We start from the raw sequence: 14,307 nt of genomic DNA, 5'->3' as shown, positions 1-14,307 counted from the left end.
TCCAAATTGTGTGATGTCCACACACGGAGGAGCCTGCTGATCAGCAGCCTTCCACAACATCATCTGAAGGTGTGCTCGGCGAACATGAAGAAGCAGATTCACTTCTGTTGGAGGCAATGCCATGATCTGCATTGGCTTCCCCTTCTTCCGGGAGTATAGCTGATAGCGTGCCATACTCATCGAAGTACCTGGCGGTTGACCATTTCAGGCCGTGAAGAACTGTTGGCCTGTGTTCATTAGATCCTCGTGTGTGGCATCTTCCTCGCCCAGGACCTCAAACAGCCTTGGGAAGTCACCTGCCTTCAAAACATTCAGAGCGCTGATCTTCCCCTTGTTGAATGGGTAGGAAACTGTCGCAGCCACTCACTGCATGCATTCCAGGTAACTGGAGACACTTCTGGCCCAGAAGCATACAGCTCGCATTGATGTCAATCACTGCCCCATTCCAGCATTCAATCTGGATACTGTAAATATTGTGCAGCTGCATCGCCCACACCCAGTACATCAAAAGCACAAATACATCGGTGTCATCGCTCAGGATTCGAATCACCACCATACCAGATTCGGCAGCTTGTAGCAGGTGTGAGATCACCGTGATATCTGCCTCATCATGTGCAAAGCCACCATCTCTACTCTCGATCGATATATCAGCACCCATGTTGAATGAGGACAGCACCCGTGAGAGTTCCCGCTTGTTGTGCTTGTTCTTAAGAATGGCATCACGATTAGGAAGTGGACTGCTGATGGTCAAGTTATAATCTGTTGAACCCTCGCCATCATGTCGCTTCCTCTCGTGGTCTTTTGCTGAGATATCATTATACCTGTCAAATACCAAAATCTTCTCGGTACCATCAGGATAACATGAGAGACGACGCTTGATACTCTCAATGACAATGGAGGCATCCCCTCCATGTGGCCATATGATGTGGTAAAGCAGCTGCTGTGCATCTACGATCACAATGTCTGGAGCTGGAGCATCGAGTTGTTTCACACCCAAACGATTGGCAAGAACAGATTTGTTGCCCTTGCGTAAGCAGCCATACTCATCGATGATTGAGGGCGGGAATGCACACAGTTCGTATTGAAAGATGGGTGCTAGCTTCAGCTGTCGTTGTTGTCCGACCATCAGAAGGCGGATGAAGATGGCCTCCATGTCAAAGGCAGTCTTACTGCCAATCTTCATGCCTCGTTTGAGTTGTTCCATCATCTTGACCTGGTTGGAAATCTTGCCATGGAAGCCGGACGGCAGAGAGTTGCGGAATGACATGACCATCTTTTCTCCAATTACTACTGCATCTGCAACATTGACTTCCTTGGGAGCGACTTGGCCATGAGCAGACACATTCCGCTAGCCATCGTTATATCCTGAAGACAGAATTGGATATTATTGATAGTTACCACATGTACATCAATTAAATAATATCAAATACATATATTATACATATGAACCTTGATGTGGTAACATTTTTAATGCCTTTATCTTAATCCTTGACCATGAAAACAGGAAAAGACACCATTTCTGTGACATTATCATGTAAAATTGCAGAGATATTCAACGAAGTCGATTTTTCGGAAATGGCGGCAACTAATTTGCATAAAGACAAAATATATGGATGGGGTAACTTTTTTAATACTTTTATCTTAATCCTTGACCATGATAACATAGGCATAAACACCATTACTGTGACATTATCATGTAAAGTTGCAGAGATATTCAACAAAGTCGATTTTTGGGAAATGGCGGCAAATAATTTACATAAAGACAAAATATATGGATGTGGTAACTTTTTTAATACCTTCATATTAATCCTTGACCAAGAAAACATGGGTATAGACACCACTTTTGTGACATTATCATGCAAAGTTGCGGAGCTATTCAACAAAATTGATTTTTTAGTAATGGCGGCCCTAACTTGCATATTAAAAAAAATTGCCCAAAGTTGTCCTGAGGACAACCCAGCTGGAATACTTCAGGGACCCCTTAGGATGACAAATCAACCAAAATACCTTGTACCTTTGACAATTCATAGGTACACTACAGTGAACATATGAAGGGCAAATGGACTATTAGCATCGATATAGCAAAAAAAAAGAGATGTTCTCCTTTTTTCAATGCCTGTGAAAGTTTTTTGGCAAATGAGAGTTTTGTACAGTGCTGTTCCTGGAAGGACATTTGTTGACATCCTGAATTATTTTGAATTCTCTATGAGCCTGAATGATTGATGCACACTCAAAGTACAGCTCTAGGATCCTTCCTCTCTCAATATTTGTCTGCTCAACTATTGTAGTAAATCTTGCAGTGATCCTTTTATAATTTGAAATGAAAACAAAATTAAAGATAACATATTTTAGAATTTTGAACAGGTATAAAATGTGTCAGATATTTCTTGTCCACTCCGTAAATACTCGCAGGGGCTACCCGGCACTTCATGTGGAGGGGGTGAGGATGTCTGGCACTGGTTTTTGGATGTGTTGGACGTTGAAAGCTCTGGAGTTATTCGCTTCAGGGTCAACATCAACAACTCTCACCTCTGGTCGGATCCTCATGCCCAGTGTTGGTTTCCCATACCTGGGAGATTATTGAGCAGATGGAGAACCGTGTCATCAGCCAGGCAACAGAGGTTAATTGGCCGAGCAAACCAACGTTATGCGCCACACCTTATCGTCTCTCAGAGACCAAGTAACCGCTTGTGATAATTACCCCGATGAGTGTTATCTCCGACCAAACCCTGATTTATACCAGTAGTCCGCTGGTTCGATGTGCGAATGAAGAAATATGTAATGATGAATTTGGGAATGCCCGTTTGGTTTCATGAGCAGGAGGAATGTGAGGAGGGGAGGGCAGAGTTGTGGTTGGGAGGGGGGGTGGAGGATGGATAGCAAATATTGGACAGAGCTGGGAGGAGGAGGTTGAGACTTTGTGGAAGGGTGAGTTGGGGACTTTTGGTGGGGTTCGGGAGTTGAGGAGTTGCGGTGGTGGGGGGGGAGGTGGAGTGGGTGTTTGTCGGCTTGAAGTCGGGAAGAGATTGATGCCTGAGGGTTGGGGGGGGAGAATGAGGACAAATGGTTGGAAGAGAGGGTGGAGAGCAAAGATGGGACAGAGTCCCCAGGAGGGGTGAGGGTTGAGACTTGGGGGGGGGGGGTGGTTGATGATTTGAAGTCACATTTTACATTCCGTGGGTTGAACATTATTCCAGAAACTATACGAGAAACACAATCTTATAATTGCTTTTTGTTATTCCAAAAGTCTGAACAAATGAAAGAGCAATGTGACAAATGGTTGATGGTAATTTACTGACAATGGCGAAGTCATGCATGTCGACATAAGATGGGAATTAATGAACAGGATGGACTGAGAGACGCAGGAAGGAAACAAACAACCCTCACAGATTAACCTGGAACTGTTGCACTAGAGTTACTTGGTGGTGCAGTACTACCTAGTTCAATGGTAGATGACATCAGTGCTGCTGTGGTTGTCTCAGGCCCTGTGGAAATAGTTTTTGGAGCAGGTGAAGTTAACTCCCTTTATCTGATGTTAAACAAACCTCAAATGTGCAATAATGGTGAGATTATCTCACATTATTCTGGGAGATGTGCAGAAATCAAAATGATGTTCAATATTGGTGAGAATACTCAACATTATTCCAGAAACTGAACCGAAGGCGCAATCTTATAATCGCTTTTTATGATTTGTAAAATCTAAACAAACAAAAGAGCAATATGACATATTGTAGATGGCAATGCACTGACAATGGTGAAGTGGAACATGCAGACATAAGGTTGGAATTCCTCAACAGGATGGACTGAAAGAAGTGGGAAGGAAACAACAACCCACATCGACTTACCTGGAACTGCTGCACTCGATTCACTTGGTGCTTCTGTATTACTACCTCGTTCAACGGTAGATGTAATCAGCGCTGCTGTGATTGTCTCAGGCCCTGAAGAAGTCGTTTTTAGAGCAGGTGAAGTTAACTCCGTTTATTAGACACGTTATATACACCTAAAATGTGCAAAAATGGTGAGATTATCCCACCTTATTGCCGGAAGTGTGCAAAAATCAAAATAATGTTCAATATTGGTGAGATTATCTTCTGCAAGCAAAATTTCCCGTTCCCTGTGGCAGGAAAAGTTTCAGTTCATTTATCAATCTATACTATTTAATGGAGTTTAAACAGGTTAATTTTGTTACACTCTTGGTTTCACTCAGAGCCAAAGCTCTGAACTATTTCTATTGTCCACTGTGAAATGGTGGTGCAACATCAGGCGTCGGAGGATGAATTCGGCTGAAAAGGGTACAAAATATAGCTGTTTTAAATTGTGTTACTCCATGAAGATCTGCATCAAGTCCACTTCAATCGAGCTATTCTTGTTGATTTTAAAGATTACTGGAAGGGACAATAAAGTGACTGCATATATTGCATTAAGAAAAGTGAAATGAAAATGCAAAATAACCAATGAGCAGCTTTTCAAACGCAGCGCAGGAAGTGGTCACCAGAAATGGGAGACAGACGAAGAATGCACAGAGAGACACCATGGTTCGCAATATGCAGGGTGGGCAAGAAATAACTGACACACTTATTTCATGCAGAAATAACACTAATAGAAAATGAGAATATTCATACATCAGACAAAAGAGCAGGTTCAGGAGAATACTTCAGCTGATTAAAAGATCTAGGTCTTGCAAATAACTTTTTAAGTGACCACCATTTTCATGTATGCACAGACAATTATGTTTTGCATCACTTTCCTGAAGGTTTCAAATGGAATACGGGCAATTTCCTGGTCAGTTTGCGTACGTTCTTGAATATAATCCTTGGTCTTGTTTGGTAGACAGTCTATTTTAGGGACCCCACAAGAAGAAATTGGGTGCTCATAAATCCACACTTGTGGCTGGCCATGGAGCATCTCCAAATCATGGTATGTGATGATCTGGGAAAAGGTCCTTCAGGAGTGACATTGATACATGAGCGGTGTGGGTATTTGCTTCTTGTAACCTGTTATGACCATCGAATCCCATGTTCCTTTGTTTTAGAGCATGACAATTGCTCATCATTTATTGATATAGCTCTGATGTCACTGGTGCAGTTGCTCCATTGGCAGCGGAAAAGAAATATGGCCCAATGACTCCAGCACAAGAAACACCACACTGTGACACATTCACTGTGTAAGGGTCGTTGGTGGAACTGCTCAGGATTTTCTTCCGCCCAAAGTCGGGTGTTCTGCTTGTTCGGATAACCTGTAAGCCTGAAATGAGCTTCATCTGACAATGTAAGTCTTTCAGTAAAGCTGTCTTCTTTTCAAACATTAAAAAAAATGTGTTACAAATTTCTGTCCTTCTTTGTTTGTTCTCTTCACTAAGTTTTTAAACCATTTGAATTTTATATGGAACATGTACAAACTAGAACGGCACTCAGTACAACACATCCCTCTGTCAGGCTGAATAGTTCACCTTTTGCATCCCAAGGATAGGCTGGATCTGCATCTGGACCGAAACCAAAATCTAATGAGCTTGTTCTTTTCACCTCCCCAAATCATCCACTAAGATTCATCATTGTCCATCTCCAAATTTTTATAAATATCATGCTATATATCGTTTTTGGCACTGCCTCAGAATTGTGAAGAATCACTTTTAAGAATTATCGGATCGGGATCTGAATCTTCACCAAAATGTCAACAATTCGTTCATGTCATTCAGCCAATTTGGGCACTAAATTTCAGCTCAATCAGTCCAGAACCATTTGATATATTCTGCTCACAAATAAACAAATGGAGAGACAGACAGACGGGTGAAAACATAACCTCCGTCCACATCAAGTGGAAGAGCTAATTCGTTCACGAGCGCCAGCCAGAGTGACCACTCTATTTGTTATGTCTGTGTGTCTGTCTGTGTGTTGGGTAGTCGATCGAGTAGGAAAAAAAAATCTCAAAAAAAATGTTTGAGGTTTTTTTTCTACCCTTATTATCAGTATTTCCGTTGATGTTTGTCTGTCTGTCTGTCTGTCTGTCTCTCTGTTCGGTCCAGTGCTCCGTTAATACAATGGTGATTTCGATGAAACTTGGTTGGTATGCTCATACCATGACCAAGTTGTGTGCAAATGAGAACCGTTGCAATGGACACCACCGTTGCCGATGCAACAAGACTTTGAAATTTTTGAAAAATCATAAAAAAAATTATTTTTTCGAAAATCAAAAATCAGGCCACGAGCGATCGTGGGCAGTACATTCAGCCATATTGTCAAAAATTTCCAGCCGGATCCTATGAAAACTGTCGGAGAAGATAGACTTTGAATGAACCCCGGTCGAAAACAATAAAAAAACTAAGTTCGTTATATCTCAGAGACTATGACTCAGATATACATGAAACTGCTATGGTAGGTTCATGGTATGTCCTGGTTATGTGTGAGAAAGAACCTTTGGTATGGAACCCTCCATTGCCTAGCAACGGCCAAAAAACCTCTAAATGTGGGGGTATTTTAACGAAAAAACAATCTGCAGCATTAACCCTTGAAGCTGGAATCATGAATTTTCTTGTGCTTAATCCTCAGGTCATTTCCCCATCGAACGGGCCCATCGCGTCAGGTTCTATTAGGTAGTCGACTTCCCATGTCCGCCTACCGGCTTGTCTGTCTGTGTGTCCAGAGCATAACTCCATGGACTTTGATCCGATCTTGATGAAACTTGGTTATGTGTTCGATATCAATGTCGAGTTGTTTTCCTGGATGAGGGCATGCTACACCCATTGTGGGCGGAGCCACGCCCAAAAAATAGCCATTGTTAGGGGGTAGTCGGATTAAAAATCTATTTTCTCCAAAGGTATTGATTGAATGGAATGGGTTCTTTGGTATTTGAATAGCAAAATGAATTATCTAAAACTTACCATTGTCAGATTTTACATTTTCCTCCTGAGGTCAAGGTCACAAGGTCAAAAACTTAGAAAATTGCGAATTTTGACATAAAAATCATACGACCGCCAAAACTTTGAGAGCAAGGATGACAATATTTTTTATGTATAATCTTGAGGTCATTCCCCACCTAAAGTCTTGAAACCATTTTGCTCTATCTCGAACACCTTGCCCGTGGCGCCCCCTTCAAGTTTGTTTGGACGTTGATTTCATCAAAGTATGGATAATCCGATAAATGTGAAATGCCATATAGCCTATATGACATTATATTGTTCCTGGAATGTTCCAGAGGAAGTTTTGCACCAAAGGTCATAATCCTTGACCTTTGACCTTTAAAAGCCACAAAGGTCAAATTTTCAAAGTTGTGGGAATCGAACCGGGTTTCGACCTTCTTTGACAAACTAACTCCAATAAGCAATAGCACGTTTCCCGTTTACATTGTTAATGTGCACAACATTGTTTTGTGACCTTTTAAAGGTTATGCAAAGGTCAAATTTTGAAAGTTGTTGAACGAAATCGGGTTTTCGACATTTTGCAGCTAACAACCTGTCACCCGTACCACATCATGTTGATCATTTTTATAACTTGGTCAAACATTATCACATTGTCTCATCCTTGACTTCTGAAACAATCTACATCGTCAAATACCGCTCGTGAACCATTATCGTCTTCAGACTTGTCATCCTTCAGCATTGTCCGAAGAGATGTTCTCCTTATATTCAATGCCTGTGAAAGTTTTCAATATGAGACGGTGAGCACTACGCTGAACAGTCTCACGCACAAATACAATATTATATTGTCTGGTGTACGAATACTTCTAGGTCATCCAGGAGGAAGCATGGCTTGTGCAATGGCGGTTTAACTTAATTTTTGGCAAATGAGAGATTTGTACAGTACTGTTCCTGGAAGGACATTTGTTAACATTGTGAATTCTTTTGAAGTCTCTGTGAGCCTGGATGATTGATCCACACTTAAAGTACAGCTCCCGGATCCTTCCTCTCTCAATATTTGTCTGCTCAACTCTCGTAAATCTTGCAGGTGTCCTTGTATAATTTGAAATTAAAATAATGATAAAAAAATCAAAATGATGTTCCATATTGGTTAGATTACTCAACATTATTCCAGAAACTATACCGAAAGCACAATCTTATAATCACTTTATATAATTTACAAAATCTAAATGAACAAAAGAGCAATGTGACATATGGTAGATGGCAATGCACTGACAATGGTGAAGTGGAACATGCAGACAATAGGTGGGAATTCCTCAAAAGGATGGACTGAGAGAAGTGGGAAGGAAACAACAACCCACATAGACTTACCTGGTACTGCTGCACTCGAAGTACTTGGTGCTACCGTAGTACTACCTCGTTCAACGGTCGATGTAATCAGCGCTGCTGTGGTTGTCTCAGGCCCTGAAGAAGTCGTTTTTAGAGCAGGTGAAGTTAACTCAGTTTATTAGACACGTTATATACACCTAAAATGTGCAAAAATGGTGAGGTTATCCCACATTCTTGTCGGAAGTGTGCACTCAGTACAACGCATTCAGTTGAGGCTGAATCTTTCAGCATTTTTATCCCAAGGATAGGCTGGATCTGCATCTGGCCTCACCAAAATTGAATCAGCTTGTTCTTTTCACCCACCCAAATCATCCACTAAGTTTCGTCATTATCCACCCTCAACTGTTTAGCAGCGTCTCGCATGGCGAACGCTGCTGTCAGAGCGCTCGGCATTGTTCTTCTTCTTCTTCTTCTTCTTCTTCTTGTGAAGACAAAACCTTTATATTCGGACTCAGCTCTTTTATATACACGATCCGGATCTCCTTAAATACTAAGCACTTGTACGCATCCTCGCATTGACGATGCCTTTTGAGAGCATCTATCATGAACGTTTAAATAGATTCGGACATTTGCTTTAAAGTCTCGAAAAGTTCACATTACTATTTAAAGATTATTCCATTTAATGTATTGTAAATTCGTAAGTACATTATTTATTTCATAAATACACTATATTTCGTAAATACGTAAATACACTACGAGGGGTCTCGCTATTGGCTTAATTAAGGCACGTGACAAAATATCGGAAGTTGTTGTTGTTTGTTTGTTTTTTTTTTAGCCAACAAAACCTTTAGGACGCTGCTCTTGGACACATTTGTCCTTTTGTAAATATCATGTTCTATATCGTTTTTGGCCCTGTCTCACAATTGTGAAGAATCACTTTAAAAAATTATTGTATCCTGATCTGGATCTCGACCAAAATCTCAGCAATTCCTCCTTGTCATCCAGCCAATCTATGCACCAAATTTCGGCTGAATCAGTCCACAACCTTTTGAGATATCCCGATCACAAATAAACAAATGGAGAGACAGACAGACAAGGGTGAAAACATAATCTCCGTCCACCTTAAGTGGGAGAGGTAATTATCCTTCAGCATTGTCCGAAGAGATGTTCTCCTTATATTCAATGACTGTGATAGTTTTTAATGTCAAACGGTGAGGACTATGCTCAACACCCTCATGCACAAATGCAATATTATATTGTCAGGTGTACCAATACTTCTGGGTCATCCAGGAGGAGGTATGGCTTGTGCACTGGCGGTTTCACAATTTTTTTTTGGCAAATGAGAGATTTGTACAGCACTGTTCCTGAAAGGACATTCATTTTGTTAACATTGTGAATTATTTTGAAGTCTCTGTGGGCCTGGATGATTGAACCACCCATAAAGTACAGCTCCTGGATCCTTCCTCTCTCAATATTTGTCTGCTCAACTATCGTAAATCTTGCAGGTGTCCTTGTATAATTTGAAATTAAAATAAAAGTGATGATAACGTATTTTAGAATTTTGAACAGGTTTAAAATGTATCAGATATTTCTTGCCCACTCCATAAATACTCGCAAGGGTGACCCGGCACTACATGGGGAGGGGGTGGGGATATCTGGCACTGGTTTTGGGATGTGTTGGACATTGAAAAGCTATGGAGATATGAGCTTTATGGTAGTTCCTGTTTTCCTGTGGACCAGCGGCAGCATTGCCTGACCCAACATCCCAATATACACCTTGCAACACCCTTTGGTGGTCTCAAAATGAACATCAAAGCCAACGTGTTGTCGCTTTAAACCTTGCCCAAATTCTGATGTGCCAACACCCAAATTTGTGGCCTGTGAGTGATGTGGGTGCTTACAGTTCGGCTGCGAAAGAATAACGAATAAATGCACAAACGTACAAACAAACCCTTGAAAATAATGCGATGGAAGTCACCTCGGATAATTCTCAAAGGCCGACACGTCAATAAAACACCATGGGCGCCATCTGCAACTCTCACCTCTGGTTAGATCCTCATGCCCAGTATTGCTTTACCATACTTGGGAGATGATTGAGCAGAAGGAGAACCGTGCCAGCAGCCACGCAACAGAGGTTAATTGGCCGAGCAAACCAACGTTATGTGCCACACCCTATCGTCTATCAGAGACCAAGTAACCACTTGTGATAATTACCCCGATGAGTGTTATCTCCGACCAAACCCTTATTTATACCAGTATTCTGCTGGTTCGATGTGCGAATGAAGAAATATGTAATGATGAATTTGGGAATGCCCATTTGCTTTTATCAGCGGGCGAAATGTGAGGAGGGGAGGGCAGAGTTGTGGTTGGAAGGGGGGGAGAGGGGATAGCAAATATCGGACAGAGATGGGAGGAGGTTGAGGCTTTGGGGAAGACCTAGTTGAGGACTTTTGGTGGGGTTAAGGGGTTGAGGAGTTCTGGTTGGGGGGGAAGAGTGGAGTGGGAGTTTGCAGGCTTCAACTGCGGAAGGGATTGAATGAGGACTCTGGTTGGGGGAGGGGTGGAGAGCAAAGATGGGACAGAGTTCCCAGGAGGGTGGGGGGGGAGGTTGAGGAGTTGTTTTGTGCAGATGGGGCGGGGGTATGAAGGTTTGGAGTGGCGAGGGTATAGACACCTTATGGCTGAGGAGTGGGCGCGGGGGTTGATGATTTGAAGTCACATTTTACATTCCATGGGTTGAACATTATTCCAAAAACTATACCAGAAACACAATCTTATAATTGCTTTTTGTTATTCCAAAAGTCTCATCAAATGAAAGAGCAATGTGACAAATGGTAGATGGCAATTCACTGACAATGCGGAAGTAGTGCATGTCGACATAAGATGGGAATTGATGAACAGGATGAACAGAGAGAAGCAGGAAGAAAACAAACAACCCACATAGATTTACCTGGAACTGCTGCACTCGAGGTACTTGGTGCTGCAGTACTACCTCGTTCAACGGTAGATGTACTCAGTGTCTCCATGGTTGTCTCAGTGACTGCATAAATAGTTTTATGAGCAGGTGAAGTTAACTCCCTTTATCTGATGTTAAACAAGCCCAACATGTGCAAAATGGTGAGATTATTTCACCTGTTTCTGGGAAATGTGAAAAAAAATCAAAATGATGTTCAATATTGGTTCGATTATTCAACATTATTCCAGAAACTGCATCTGAAGCACAATCTTATAATCACTTTTTTTATTTACAAAATCTAAATGAACAAAAGAGCAATGTGACATATGGTAGATGACAATGCACTGACAATGGTGAAGTGGAACATGCAGACATAAGGTGGGAATTCCTCAAAAGGATGGACTGAGTGAAGTGGGAAGGAAACAACAACCCACATAGACTTACCTGGTACTGCTGCACTCGAAGTACTTTGTGCTGCCGTCGTACTACCTCGTTCAATGGTAGATGTAATCAGCGCTGCTGTGGTTGTCTCAGGCCCTGAAGAAGTCGTTTTTAGAGCAGGTGAAGTTAACACAGTTTATTGGACACGTTATATACACCTAAAATGTGCAAAAATGGCGAGATTATCCCACCTTATTGAAGGAAGTGTGCAAAAATCAAAATAATGTTCAATATTGGTGAGATTATCTTCCACAAGCAAAATTTCCCGTTCCCTGTGGCAGGAAACATTTCAGTTCATTCATCAATTTATCATATTTCATGGACTTTAAACAGGTTAATTTTCTTACACTCTTGGTTTCACTCAGAGCCAAAGCTCTGAACTATTTATACCGTCCAGTGTGAAATGGTGGTGCAACATCAGGCATCGGAGGATGAATTCGGCTAAAAAGGGGACAAAATATAGCTGTTTCACATTGTGTTACTCCATGAAGATCTGTATTAAATCCACTTCAATCCAGCTGTTCTTGTTGATCTTAAAGATTACTGGAAGGGACAATAAAGTGACTGGATATATTGCATCAAGAAAAGTGAAATGAAAATGCAAAATAACCAATTAGCAACTTTTCAAACGCAGCGCAGGAAGTGGTCACCATAAATGGGAGGCAGACGAAGAACGCACGCACAGACACCATGGTTCGCAATATGCAGGGTGGGCAAGAAATAAATGACACACACATATTTCATGTGGAAATAACACTTTAATAGATAATGAGAAACTTCATACATCAGACAAAAGAGCAGGTTCAGGAGAATACTTCAGCTTATTAAAAGATCTCGGTCTTGCAAATAACTTTTTAAGTGACCACCATTTTCATGTCGGCCTTGACGTACAAGGATAATTTATGTTTTGCATCACTTTCCTGAAGGTTTCAAATGGAATACGGGCAATTTCCTGGACAGCTTGCATACATTCTTGAATATAATCCTTGGTCTTGTCTGGGAGACCGTATATTAAAGGGACACCCACAAGAAGAAATTGGGTGCTGACAAATCCAGACTTATGGCTGGCCATAGAACATCTCCAAATCGTGGTATGTGATGATATGGAAAAAGGTCCTTCAGGAGTGACATTGATACATGAGCAGTGTGGGTAGTTCCTTCTTGTAACCTGGTATGACCATCGAATCCCATGTTCCTTAGTTTTGGAGCAAGAAAATTGCTTATCATTTTTGATATAGCTCTGATGTCACTGGTGCAGTTGCTCCATTGGCAGCGGAAAAGAAATACGGCCCAATGACTCCAGCACAAGAAACACCACACTGTGACACATTCACTGTGCAAGGGTCGTTGGTGGATCTGCTCAGGATTTTCTTCCGCCCAAACTCGGGTGTTCTGCTTCTTCGCATAACCTGTAAGCTTGAAATGAGCTTCATCTTACATGATTAGTCTTTCAATAAACCTGTCATCTTTTTCAAACATTCAAAAAAGGTGTTACAAAATTCCGTCCTCCTTTGTTTGTTCTCTTCACTAAGTTTTTTAACTATTTGAATTTTATATGGAAACATGTACAAACTAGAACGGCACTCAGTACAACGCATACCTCTGCCAGGCTGAATCATTCACCATTTGTATCCCAAGGATAGGCTGGATCTGTGTCTGGCCTCAACCAAAATCTAATCAGCTTGTTCTTTTCACCCACCCAAATCATCCACTAAGTTTCGTCATTATCCATCCACAACTTTTTGTAAATATCATGCTCTATATCGTTTTTGGCCCCATCTCACACTTGTTAAGAATCACTTAAAAAAATTATTGTATCCTGATCTGGATCTTGACCAAAATCTCATCAATTGCTCCTTGTCATCCAGCCAATCTATGCACCAAATTTCAGCTGAATCAGTCACCAACCTTTTGAGATATTCTGTTCACAAATAAACAAATGGAGAGACAGACAGACAGGGCTGAAAACATAACCTCCGTCCACCTTAAGTGGTAGAGGTAATCATCCTTCAGCATTGTCCGAAGAGATGTTCTTATATTCAATGCCTGTGATAGTTTTCAATGTCAAACGGTGAGGACTGCACTGAACAGCCTCACGCACAAATGCAATATTATATTGTCAGGTGTACGAATACTTCTGGGTCATCCAGGAGGAGGCATGGCTTGTGCACTGGCGGTTTCACAAATTTTTTGGGCAAATGAGAGATTTGTACAGTACTGTTCCTGAAAGGACATTAATTTTGTTAACATTGTGAATTATTTTGAAGTCTCTGTGGGCCTGGATGATTGAACCACACTTAAAGTACAGCTCCCAGATCCTTCCTCTCTCGATATTTGTCTGCTCAACTATCGTCGTAAATCTTGCAGGTGTCCTTATATAATTTGAAATGAAAAGAAAATTAAAGATAACGTATTTTAGAATTTTGAACAGGTTTAAAATGTGTCAGATATTTCATGCCCACTCCATAAATACTTGCAAGGGCTACCTGGCACTACATGGGGAGGGGTGGGGATATCCGGCACTGGTTTTGGGATGTGTTGGACATTGAAGGCTATGGATATATTGGCTTTATGGTAGTTACTTTTTTCCTGTGGGCCAGCGGCAGCATTGCCTGACCCGACATCCCAATATACACCTTGCAACACCCTTTGGTGGTCTCAAAATGAACATCAAATCCAACGTGTTGTCGCTTTAAACCTTGCCCAAATTCTGATGTACCAACACCCA

The 14,307-nt window shown here is 41.4% G+C and overlaps 1 protein-coding gene across 4 annotated transcripts in view; it reads right to left on the bottom strand.

The window, feature by feature from the left end:
- Positions 1–3,275: 3,275 nt before the first annotated feature.
- Positions 3,276–14,307, bottom strand: part of LOC147025292 (uncharacterized) — a 37,841-nt gene continuing 26,809 nt past the window's right edge. For 3 of the 4 annotated variants that reach the window (XM_085886160.1, XM_085886162.1, XM_085886164.1), the window contains exons 4-8: positions 11,583–11,675; positions 11,133–11,222; positions 8,225–8,317; positions 3,846–3,938; positions 3,276–3,485 (exon numbers count right to left, since the gene is read on the bottom strand). In XM_085886160.1, the coding sequence (XP_085742286.1) occupies positions 3,391–3,485; positions 3,846–3,938; positions 8,225–8,317; positions 11,133–11,222; positions 11,583–11,675 (464 nt within the window). In that variant the 3' untranslated portion in view covers positions 3,276–3,390. The remainder of the gene's footprint in view (positions 3,486–3,845; positions 3,939–8,224; positions 8,318–11,132; positions 11,223–11,582; positions 11,676–14,307) is intronic. The other variant, XM_085886161.1, reaches the window with a different exon arrangement.

The sequence above is a fragment of the Eptatretus burgeri genome, chromosome 6 (genome assembly GCF_056783735.1).
Source record: "Eptatretus burgeri isolate ZD-2024b chromosome 6, Ebu_testis_v1, whole genome shotgun sequence".
NCBI classification, from domain to species: domain Eukaryota; kingdom Metazoa; phylum Chordata; class Myxini; order Myxiniformes; family Myxinidae; genus Eptatretus; species Eptatretus burgeri.
The sequence above is the reverse complement of the archived record's forward strand: the minus strand, read 5'-3'. Positions and strand labels throughout refer to the sequence as shown.